General features: G+C 35.1%; 1 protein-coding gene across 1 annotated transcript; it reads right to left on the reverse strand.

Moving 5' to 3' along the window:
• Window positions 1-5129: 5129 nt before the first annotated feature.
• LOC131034481 (uncharacterized) lies at window positions 5130-7118 on the reverse strand. The gene is made up of 5 exons (XM_059211400.1): window positions 7044-7118; window positions 6661-6778; window positions 6479-6564; window positions 5927-6001; window positions 5130-5676 (listed from the first exon to the last, which is right to left on the reverse strand). Exons 2-5 carry the CDS (start codon window positions 6755-6757, stop codon window positions 5500-5502), a joined length of 435 nt encoding a protein of 144 aa, XP_059067383.1. The 5' UTR covers window positions 6758-6778; window positions 7044-7118; the 3' UTR covers window positions 5130-5499.
• Between the last annotated feature and the right edge of the window lie 5423 nt (window positions 7119-12541).

Here is a 12541-nt window from a genome sequence, read left to right on the forward strand (position 1 = left end):
ACTTACTGAATATGAATATGAGTATCATGAATAAGCCAATTCTATAACCAAACTATACCAGAGCCTACCGGATCATGTCAGATCCAAACCAACCATAAGCCACTCATCCTACTGGGACTAGAAGGGTGCTGATAAAGCATCCAAATAGCTAGTGTTGGCATCAATAAAAAAAATCAATGAAACACATAATTAATTCCTCCAAATGGCCAATAGAATCCATGCTATCTGATAAGGCTTAGGGTGTTTCAATATTTCCAAATTCAACTTATTCACCATCTCTTCTAAAACAGGAATATCTGAACTACCACTATTAATGATAATTTTTCAACACTTACTGGATACCTTACATCTAGTTTCGAACAAATTATTCCTTTGCAAGGGCTCTTTATCTCTCTCGGTATGACACAAATCTCTCCTCATCATCAACAGTTCTCCATCTTCTGGTTTATTAGTTGATCTGGTGGGGTTTTCTTCCACCATTGATGTTCTTCCAGTATTCTCTATCTTTTTACACTCAAAAGCACGATGCCCTTCTCCTGCACACTTATAGAAACTTCCTCTAAACATTCTCTTGTCTTGTCTTCTGACATCTTTTCCAAAATTCTCATTCTAATAGCCATCCAGTTCTCTCCTCTAGTATAAATTTCTATCGTGTTTCTGGTATGAATTACCTTCTTTTCTCACTTCCTTGTCCTTGTTCTGATTTTTATAGGTTCGTCTACCTTTGGTATATCCTCTTCCTCCTTGAAATCTTCCTCCAAAAAACCTTCCACCTCTTCCTCTCTACCTCTACTCATATCTTTTGTTCAAATTCTCTTCTACTTTCAGGGTATACTAGTAAGCTTCTTCAATACTTTGCAATTTGATAAAACTGAGTTCATCTTGTATAGACATCGGCAATCCATTCAAATATATGTCAACTTGTTCAACTTCATCATCAACATGTCCAAATCCGATATTCAACTTATAAAATGCTTCAGTGTACTCCTTCACACTAGATTCCATTTGTCTCAAATTTTTCAACTTCCAGAATAGGTTCACTTGATAATCAGCTGGCATAAATTTTGATTTCAACTTAGCAACCATCCGATCCCATGTCTTGATCTTCTCTTTACCTCTTCTTTGTCTATCAACCTGCAAATTATCCCACTAAAGAGATGCATGGCCTTTCAACAAGATACAGATATAGTTCACCTTCCTTTCCTTTGCGGTGTTTTCAAAATCAAAATATTTCTCCATCTCCAAGATCCAATCCATCAATTCATCCAAATCTAACTTTCCATCATATTTCAGTGGGGTAAAATAAGGTTTAGTATTCGCCCTACTCAAAACCCTCAAAAACCTCTCTTCATCTAGACCAATCATTGGTGGGTCTACTTGTTCTATTGGGATTCTTCTCCTTCATCTTCACTTACATCTTCAATATGTCAGCCTCTTCTCTGGGCTATCTCAATGATTTCCAACCGAGTTGCAATTCCTCACAACATTTCTATCACAACAGGGTCTGCATTCCCACACACTCCACCATTCCTATTTCCTCTCCATACCATCTTTACGCCAATCCTCTGCAGTTGTAGGTTGGATCCTAGTCCACCACCCTACAACAAAATCTCTTAGGAAAATGTAATCTTTGAAATGAAAGCTCATTTTGATAACACTTGGTACTGACCGGCCCAGATAGATCCCTTTGAGGTCTCTCCTAATCAGTGACTGCACCAATAGGAAAAGGACCCACCTTAATATAGACTAAAGAGAAGTATAACACTAGCAGAGCATCCTGAACACCACTCAACCACACAAGAACTAGAGGCAAAAGATCAAAACAATGCTAGTTTTCTAGAAAATTTTGTTTTTGAAAGGCTCCCAAAACCTTAAGGATATCTACCAAGGTCCAAAGAAATCATACATGAAACAAACAATCTCTACCAAAGTATCCAACTCCATAGGATAAAAATGATAGAGAACCATCATGGTGAAGAAATAAAAAAAATAGGACATCAAAAGCCCTTAGGAAACTCCATCTAAGTACAACCAGCCAACCACTCTTTGCCACAACAGAAAAGCCATTTGCTTCAATAGAATAGGAAAAGAAGGACAACAGAGGGAAGGAAAGCCAATCTCTAACCAAACTCATCTTCATGCTCTAAAAAATAAGCAGGGAAATAAATAGAGAGAGTAATATGAGAGCCAGAAAAGCACCAAGACCCCACAAGAATGAGGTGGGACCAGAGAAGCACAGGGTCCTTAGAGTAAAAAAGAAACAAACCCCCTTTGAATCCAAAGTAATGTCAATGATAGAGAACCCAAGAAAGGAAACCCCAAAAGATGTTCAAGGTCGCTTGTAGTCCATGCCACAAACCACTCCAAAGAAAAGGCCAAACCGAAGAACACAAACTCCACAATGACCATCAAGACAAAAAACCCCAAAAGGTCACATAGTGATAGGACAAAAGATGGACAAACAAGCCCTCATTACAGAGAATTGCATCTGCCAATACCAACGAGCTAGGGTAATAACCCTTGATTGCTCCACAGCCCAGATCACAATCCTCTCCATGACCAAGGATCCACCATCGATGGTAGATCTCACCTCCATAGAAGGATGATAGACATCATCTTCATATGGATCACCATCCTCCCAATCTTTTGCATCTCCCTACAAAACCCTTGACCCGCCTTCACCTCCGCGGACAATCCCTCACTTCAAAATTTTTTAAATAGAGGGTAGTTAATCCAGATATTTCTTTTTTTTGTACTTGAGTTTCTTAGTTAGATCTATTATTAATTTAAGCTTTTGATTGCAACTATCATGCCTCCTACTTTACAAAAGATATTGGATGTTAAGGTTGATGAAACAATCTCACCCTTTATGTGTCTAACACAAATATATGTATGAATATATGAATTCAAGTGTCATTAAAAAGAGTCTTATTATAATGAACTAATTCAAGATTATTATCTATATATTTAGATGAATGTAATAGAATCAGAAAATCTATTATGTAATGTTAATGTGTTTGTTTTTTTCTTCTTTAACTATTCCTTAATATCCTTGTACATATAACCATGCATAATGTTCACTATTTTCTTATGCTACAATTAGTTTATGTTTGACATGATTGTCTCATCTAAGTCATCTTCCTTTATAAACATAACTTTGGATCATTTTGAATCTAAAATATGAGGGAAAGGTTTTCACCGTGTAGTTATATAAAAAGCCTCTCAACTTGACTTTATACTTTGAAATTATCCAAATCTAAATTTAACTATAGATTACATATAAAAAATTGTTTATATAAATTGCAAGGAACCCTCACATACTCATCTCTATTAACATAATTGAAACTTTTAAAATTATACATCCTTACATTCCTTTTAATAATCCAATCAAAAATCTTTAAGATTTTCGAAAACAAACTATTTGATTATACCAAAATAACAAAAACATATGATATTTTATCTTGTGTAGAATTTTAATACAATTTATTTACTCACATTCTCTCACTAGAGAAGAAGCATGATGTAAACATAGGTGGTTGAAGATTTGTATTTTGCATGGACCAAACTACTCATACGATGCGTTGGTCTTGTATACAAACATGTAGCATTTAGTGAAGAATAAATTGTGTAAAATCTCATTGATTAATTGTATTGATATTTAGAATTTAATGTACTCATCACTATAGTTTGTAATTGTCATGATCACTATGCTTTTTCTTGGTGAAGCTCTTTTAAAAATTCTATCTAGATAAAAAATGTTCAAACTAAATGTATTTTTTGTTCTGATATCTTATAAATTTAATATATTCATACGAAATTTTTCTTGGTGAAGCTCTTTTAAAAATTCTATCTAGATAAAAAATGTTCAAACTAAATGTATTTTTTGTTCTGATATCTTATAAATTTAATAGATTCATACGAAATTAAATATGTTTCTTTTATATGCTTTGGTTTATGCTTTGGTTGTGTAGTATATGTAGTATTAATGTCTTGACTCCTTATGATTATAATTGAGATTCATTCTCTAAAGTGAGAACAATGAAATAGTTTGACATTGTAAAGAGATGTGACTTTTACTCTTGATGTTTGAAAAAATTTATAATTTGACAAATTAAGTAATCATGTTGAACACTCTTAAAATGATCACTTACTTTACCATCAACCTATTTTTGTTATATATTTTTTATAACAAAAAGACAAAATTAAATAATTAAATTCTCAAAAAATATTCACAACGAAAATTAGACTATTTACAACGCACAGAGAATTATACAATCTACTACTTAGAATAATCATAAACAAATCTAACCAATGGATCTACTACTTAGAATAACCATAAACACCTCTAACCAATGGCATAAAGAAAACAAGGCCAAACAGTCATAATGGACATTATTCCTTTCACCAAAGTAAATCATGTTTCTAAGAGATTGGGTAGAAAAGAAAACCAAAATTTCCGACTTATCAATTTAGTTACTTCTATGGGCTTCGTCGCTCCCCCATCCTGTCTTTGTGCTATTCCTTCAAGCCTCTGCAAACAAAACAAAACAAAACCAGTAAGTAATTCAGAGCATCAACAAATGAATTATAAAACCATATATAAATATTAATCTACAGCAGAAGTCAAATGCTATTATTGTTAAACAAAAAAAAAAAAGAGGAGCAAAAGGAGCTGTGAGCAGTTAAAGGGGCCTTGAAGAATGAAAACAGGAGGAATACATATATGCCCTTCGCCATGTATAAAAGCAACCGACTGCAGATATATCGTTGTAATATACGACGTTCGCCATGTAAGCAGCTAGTTGCAGATATATCTTTGTAATATATGACCTTCACCATCTAAGCAGTTAGTTACAGATATAAAAAATCTGCAATTAGTTGCTTAGATGGCGAAGGGCGTATATTAACAAGAGCTGCAAGCAGCGTAGTTCCTGCCAAGCACAGGCAGTAGGAAATGTGATTGTTTTTTGTGGCAAAGCAATAGCAAGATGAAATCTATTTTATTATTATTGTTTTGATTTAATCAACAACAGATTTCAGATAATTATAAATTCAATTATCAAAGTCATGGGGAGAGAAGAGACATATCACATTGTCAACCGATTTAACATCAGCACAACAATACAGAATGAAAGAAAGAGATATATATTTACATATGTTTGCCAAATGTCGGCTGCCTATTAACGATGTTGTGCAAAACTAGTACAATGGTAATAAATTGTGTGATTTCATTTTTGTGTCAGTGGGCTTGCTTGCTATTGATCCTTTCCCGGATTTGCTGGTTGTTCTCAGCTTTTGCATTCAGGACCCTGCAAAATTAACAATATGAAGATTAGTTAAAATAGAAATCAGTTATTCTACGTCCATGACATGGGAATGTACAAAAAGCTTATCAATCTCAGGTGAACAAGACTTTGGAGTTTCAATATTTATCGTCTTTCTTGGTGATTTAAGTGTTTCCCAACTCTCTAATACATTTTGATCTTTAGGAATATAGCTCTACTGTGCCTTTTGACTCTTCGGATCTGTGTACATTTCAGCAAGAGGTGATGACAAACTAAAAACTGTTGATCGAATCTCAGAACGTGGCTGTGAGAATCCTTGCTCAGAGAAATTTGATAATAGTTCAGAAGCTAATGGCAATAGAGAATTCTTGTCCAACATAAAAATATGGCTCTGCAAGAAAAGAATCGTGTTTGATTAATAAAATGCATGAAATTATCTCAGATGCCACTGCATTGCATTTATTTTCACTAGTTTCTCTGTGTGATGATAATATGATCTCGAAAAGATCTAATTTTATATATTTCAAATATGTGGATCTGAATGATTTGGTTCAGCAACATTATGTAATTGAGAAACATAAAATCAAGCATCTGCAGATCAGAGATAATAGATCTATGAGACTGATGTGTGCAGTCGATACCTTCGCAAATAATTCCTCCAACTGATTGGCAAGGGAAGAACCAGAACTAACAAACTGCTTCTTTGTGGGCCATATCTACAAAGAAAATTTCATACTATCAGAAAAATGACCATACTCTGTGCTAGATGTAATAGTTTGCAAGAACTCTATTGTTGAATGGGAGCCTGGATTAAAATAGTAGTTGAACTAAACCCGAAGTGCTATTACCAATTTAGATCCAAAATTTTCATGCAATATGCAAGAATATAATATTTTATAAATTAATCTTGACTTACTTGGCTTTACTATTAATTACAGTTTCCAAAAAGAATGCTTTAGTGTGAAAATGACAAACATGTCTTCCTAACTTTCTAGCTTATTGATCTAAGACTGAAGACAACAACATACACTTTATTGAAACTAAAATGGTTCATGCATTGAGCTAAAATAGAACACATTTTTCTTCGCAAGAATTCAAACCAAAACAGAGCTCTGTATCATTTGCTCTGAAACAAACTAAACTGGGTGCTAGTATATTAGCAGCAGAAGACACAAGCAGACATAGAAGCTTACTTGTGATTTGCATGAAGGACATGTGTAACCAGTTGGAGATGAGGATCCTTTCAAAAGTAGAAGCAAGCACGAATTATGCAAAACATCTGAGCACAATCCTTCCATGATTAGCCTTGTCCTATGCTAATAAATAATCTCATTCGTGTAAAATCAACGTTAGTGAAGTTCAAGGAAAAACATACGTAAGCAGCCGAGCTGAGTGACAGAGCGACTTGAATGAGTCAGTATCTGCAAGCAAAAGCTACATTTTGGTAGGAAACTGCAACTGGAATCAACCATCCACTCTGCATATGTCCTCACCTATTATCCACCCATATACAATAATACATAACATCTTAAGAATGTCTCCGGGAGAAAGCCAGAAACAAGCCCACACCCCTAAATTATGCATTGTATTACAGAAACGAATAGAGGATACTCAATGGTGACTGCATGTAGTTTAGGTTATATTTATCAAATCTCAAATTTGGGTTTAAATGGTAACAGAGAACGAGTACTGAATATCTCTATATATTATTTTCCAAGACAAGAAACCCAAAAAATTGAGATTATGAACTGAGATCACCTCACAAGCACTGTGTTCAGGAAAGCAGATGCAATCTCCACATACAGGAACCTTATGCGTACAGCAATGTAATTGTGTTTCAGCAAATCAACTGAAAATCGTTAAAAAGGAGTAGGGTGAAGCACAGATTCTTAATCCTTATTTTTTCGCATATTCTTTTAGAGGCTTCGTGAATTTTGGAAAATGAAGCAAAGAATCAGAGGATACAATGATAGATGCACTCTAATTAAAGACACTTTTGGGGGATGGACATGCAGACTTTCAGTCTATAGTGAGTAAAACAAAATAATGGAGTGAAGACTTTCGGATTAAGCATTGTTTTGGCTGTCCAATGGATGGCAATGATGAAAATATCAGAACACAGGGACCAATTGCCATAACAATTTAGCAGGAGAGGAAGATGAGCAATTCCCAAAACAAGATAAGATGGCAATAAACTAATCCTCCACATAAACCATAAAAATTCTCCAACGCTTAGCAAATCACTGCAATTCTCTAGGTAATGACAATAGAAATTGCAGATCACAGGGCTGCTGATTGTTCACAAACAAGGGCAAAATTTAAGGCTCCCAAAGAATATAATAAACGCAACCTATGGAATTTAATAATGCCAAAACTGAAACCCTAATCGCCATGTATCCATGCTCCGCTGGCAGCCTAAAAAAATGGAAAGCTCAATCATATCATCATTTCTATATGCAAAACTGAAATAAAGTTTAGCAGAGATGAAAATTTTAGCAATGCGACTACGAATCCATAGCAGAAACCATCATACCAGGCCTGTGAGCTAACACGTCATTTCCGAATGAAAACCCTTATCGACAGCTAGGTGATTCGAATCCATACTCTGCAATTTGTCTTGTGATTTTGCCAAATGTTACTTTCACTCCGCAAGCACTTTTTGTCATCCATGTTTTTCTATGCGCTCTGTCAAAGTTCCATTTTGGCGGTTTTGTTGAATCCATTGATCCACCAGCTTTTCTTTTAAGCCAAAGCACCAGTGGGATAACGGTTGGGTCGAGCTGCAGGAGGGGGTAGTGGCCTACTATTCAACTATTAATGGCGGGGTGGCGGGGGGCGACGAATCGTAACCTCCCTAACATCATGTAATGGTCGTGTTCTCTGATACGCCCCCCGGCTGGGGAGCACTTACTGGGTCCTTTCCCTCGTTCCACTTGGGAAAGGGGGAAAGTTCCCATTCTCAGGACTCTCTCCTTCCTTCAATTTGCTCATTCCAAATGTTCCTCGTAAATATGGCTCTAGTAGGACGGACTACTATCCCCCGCGGTCCTGCACCTACTTCTGGAGTCGTGCGTTCTCTCCTGTTGAGAACTGTGCGAAGCCCTGCACACCACAAACAACACCAATAGTTAAACGCCATAAAATTTATCAATAATATTTTGCTTAACTAATAAGCAAGTTCACGGGTGCTGAACATTAACAAATGCAAAAATATTTGAGAACAATGATTTTTGATGAACAATGATTTTTGATTGGTTCATGAGCATAGCATTAATCACTAGTTAGTGAGAGAGGCCTCCGCTATAGTCCCTGCAGGCAGGAACTAAAAGCTATATGTTATCCAAAGGTAATGCATGACTCCAGATTTATGTTCTCCGTGTGTTCCGCAGATAACAAATAATATATATATGACGTTCGCCATGTATAGATGCAACTAACTGCAGATAGATATTTTATGATGAAAGGATTAGTAACTTGTTATATAGCTCACACACCAAATTCTCTCCTCCGTGTCTTCCGCACTCTCTATCGCGTTTTCCGCACAATTCACTTGTTATAATCAATCAAGCTATGTGTATAAGTGTTGGAGAATATTGTCTATTTCATTGAATCTTCCGTCCAATCTGTGTTTTCATCGCTCTTCTTCGGGCATTGGCTGTCAATAGCGAGGGGAGGATTATTCAAAGTATAATGAGGAATAAGTAATGTTAAAGTCAACATTTGCATAATGATGGCCATGCTATGCTTGTGAATCTTCTCCCAGTAGCTGGATGAAATCAAATCTGGAAAAGATTGTATAAAGAAGAGAACAAAAAGGAATGCTTGATAATATGAAACGATTTAGGAATTTTTTATTTTTTTTCAATTTAAGGCCTGTCATACGGAATGACCTATTATTTAACTACTTTAAACTCTAAATGAATTGATAGGCTTAATAAATGAATCTATTTCAAATATTTCTGTTGTGATTAATTTTGTACAGGTTGTTATCGTAAATAAATACAAATCTTCTTTAATGTTAAAGATGTGATATATTCATAAAATAAACTCATTATTGGAATAATTAAATGTATAAGGTAGTTTTTACATAATAATTTTGTTATTAATGAAATATAAGGTTGTTTGCATTAACATAATTTGTTGGGTCAATTTCTTAATTGAAAAAAAATATATACCATTATTCCATTTTGTTCCCCTTCCATGATATCTAGTAGATTAACTTGTAGCTTAACTTTGATTATCACTTGCGTTATTGGTTAGGCTTGACTTTCATATAAAAATTTATACAAGAACAAAATATAAATATATTTAAACACCTCTATTAGGAAGTGCAATATTTGTAGCTTTGGTTTATTTAAAATGTTTTAAATAATGCATATAAGTGAAATAAGAGACGGAGGGGGAGAACCCAGGTCTTATGTAGAAGGATTAGTATAGAAATATTAGGGATGAATTTATGTGGGATCCATTCAAATATATTATTTTAGGAGAAAGAGGAGTCCTTGGAGATCACCTCCTCAATGACAGGGCCTTTGACATTTTTCTCTTTCTAGGATTGGGCATGAGAATCAATATTTTCCATTTTAGTACTATACTAGGGATTGACCCAGGTACCAACTATTTGGAATAGGGGCTGACCATAACAAAGTTGGAGGCACCTTTGCCATTAGTCTTTAGAGCATTTGACAACTCTACAACCAAGGTAGGCTTTGAAAGGCATCAAGTAGGGTTCATATTAAGGTTGTTAGCAAGGGATAGAGACAAGTGGAAATTGTAAAGGCTAATAATTAACCATTGATGAAGGGGAATGAATTACTTCATTTTAGCCATAGCAATAGATTGATATAGGGATGAAAAAATCTACAAGACAAATTTCATTTTACACCATGCCTAAAATGATTCAACATTTCAAATAATTGTGACTGGTATCTTTTGTACTTGCCATCAAGAGTGATGTATTTTATCGAGAACAACACAACCTCCTTCCATTCACCTAGGAAGTCATCCTTATTGGAATCATTCTACAATTGAGAAATTCACTCACTAATGTTCAAGAATCTCTTGAAGTGCTCTTTGTAATTTCCTTTGAGCTTTTTGGGAAGATCCGCTTCATCCATCAAAAGCCCAATCTTATCCATAATGAGCTTCAAAGAAATAGTGAAAGCAATCCCCCAATAAAAACCTTCCCCTTGGGAAAATTATTGAAAGAGACAGTGACCAAAGCCTTTCATACCATCAATGTAGGTAGCAAGATTAATCTTTTCAATCATAGACTAAAGGAATTCATCTTTTTCAAAATTATCACAATTATCAAGTGCAATCTACAATAATCTCCCCCCAATGTAGGCCAAGTATCAAAAACATTAGTAGTGATAGATACTAAAAGAAGATAAAATAAGCCTAAAAGTAGAAAAGGACAAATAAGAATGGTATTAAAAAAGGAAATCCTCTTCCATAAAATAAAATGTGATCTCCTCATGATGTAAAGTTTATAAAAAGCAATGGAAAAGACCATAATTAAAATAGGTCCTATCAATTTTTCCAATGATATGGTCATGTAGGCACAACATACGACTTGATCCACATACCCATCCAGACATTCAACATGAATTTGATCTTCTATACATACCATCTTTTTCATTATAATCACCAAGAAGGTTAGCCAAAATAGAGGACAAACATAGGTCCTATGAAGTAAGCCACCAAACCATAAATTTGGTCAATACAATCTAATCCCCAAAATAGAAAGGACTTAGAAATACCATATCACTTCTTTCTAAGTAGTTAAAAATAATTCAGATGCTATCACTCATTCTCCAAGGTCAACAATAAGCTATTGTGTAGATACACCAAGCAACACACCACAAGTTAGCCCAAAGCATGTCTTCTAGATGAAAAAACTTAATTAATGTATATCCTCAAATGCCAAGGAAGGAACCAAAATTAATGCAACACAATCTTAAAATCAAGCAAAGACATCCAAGAATTCACCACAAGTAGAAGAACACCATTTGTTGGGTGATCCAAAGTAGTTACTTTGAAACACACATTCGAATCATAATGCATCATCAAACAATCCATCTAGTATTATATAGAGTACATAATTACATTCCTTTAACACTAAAAAATACTCTCAAATTATTCTTTCTTATTTACATATTAAGATCATACTAACACAAAACAATTGACACTAAACACTTCATTCCAGAGAACTAGCCAACAAAGATCACCATTATCACTATTTGCAAAGAACAATAGGCTCTAAAAATTAAACAAAGAGGCATAAACAATATTATAAACTTGTCTTCTAATCCAAAAAACTTAAAACATCATTGTGGAGAAATACAAAACTTTTTTTGAACCAATTGTGATAGACAACTAGACTGCCAACCAACTACAATCACCAACCATATAAACTACAACACAAAGGAGATAAAAATGTAGGAGTGCAATGTACATAGACCATAAATATTATTTCCATATTTTCAAGACCATGTTAGCAGATGTGGAGGAATATATCTATAATTTTTCCAAACACACATAAATATATACTTCAGCACCAGCTTTCTTAATAGAACTTCAAGGACCAAAATATCCTAGAAATATCACCTTCTCATTCAATTGATTATCTTCATTCTTTTATCATGCATCCAATCCTCATTTTGATATCTCAAACCATTTCACCCTTATCATGTTAACTGCCATCAGCCACATTGTCAACAACATACACGGGATTGAAGATGGGGGAGAGAGCATTAGGAACCTCTACTAGGGTTTTGGGGGGTTGCAGCTCTTCTAAAAAAGCAAAGGACGGAGGGGAAAATAAAGATACAGATGGCGATGGGTGGAAATGGAGGGTGGTTTGTAGTTGGGGGTGGTTGCTAGAGGTTCTTTTGCAATCAGAGTCCCCTCTTCCCTTCCCTGTCATTGTCTTTAGTGCCTACAGGGAGCGCTCTAGTGTGTGCTCTACCTTTGGTGACCTTGTGATGGTGGCTTTGTCTCTTGTTGGTGCCTATTGGGCTGGGGCTTGTTTTGTGTGGCCTGGGCCTTTCATGGGTCCTCTATTCCATGGGGTTTGTTATGTGCAGTCTGGGCCTTTCGTGGGTCCTATGTCATTGTCTTTTCCTGGATTTTTACCCTTGCTTCTCTTTATGAGTTGTTCTCCTATCCTATGGAGGTGGATGGGAGTCGGGTGGATTTTCCTAAGGTTTTAGCATCTTTTTGGCTTCCTTTTTTGCTCTCTATGTCTGTTTTGG

The sequence above is a fragment of the Cryptomeria japonica genome, chromosome 9, assembly GCF_030272615.1.
Source record: "Cryptomeria japonica chromosome 9, Sugi_1.0, whole genome shotgun sequence".
Taxonomy (NCBI): domain Eukaryota; kingdom Viridiplantae; phylum Streptophyta; class Pinopsida; order Cupressales; family Cupressaceae; genus Cryptomeria; species Cryptomeria japonica.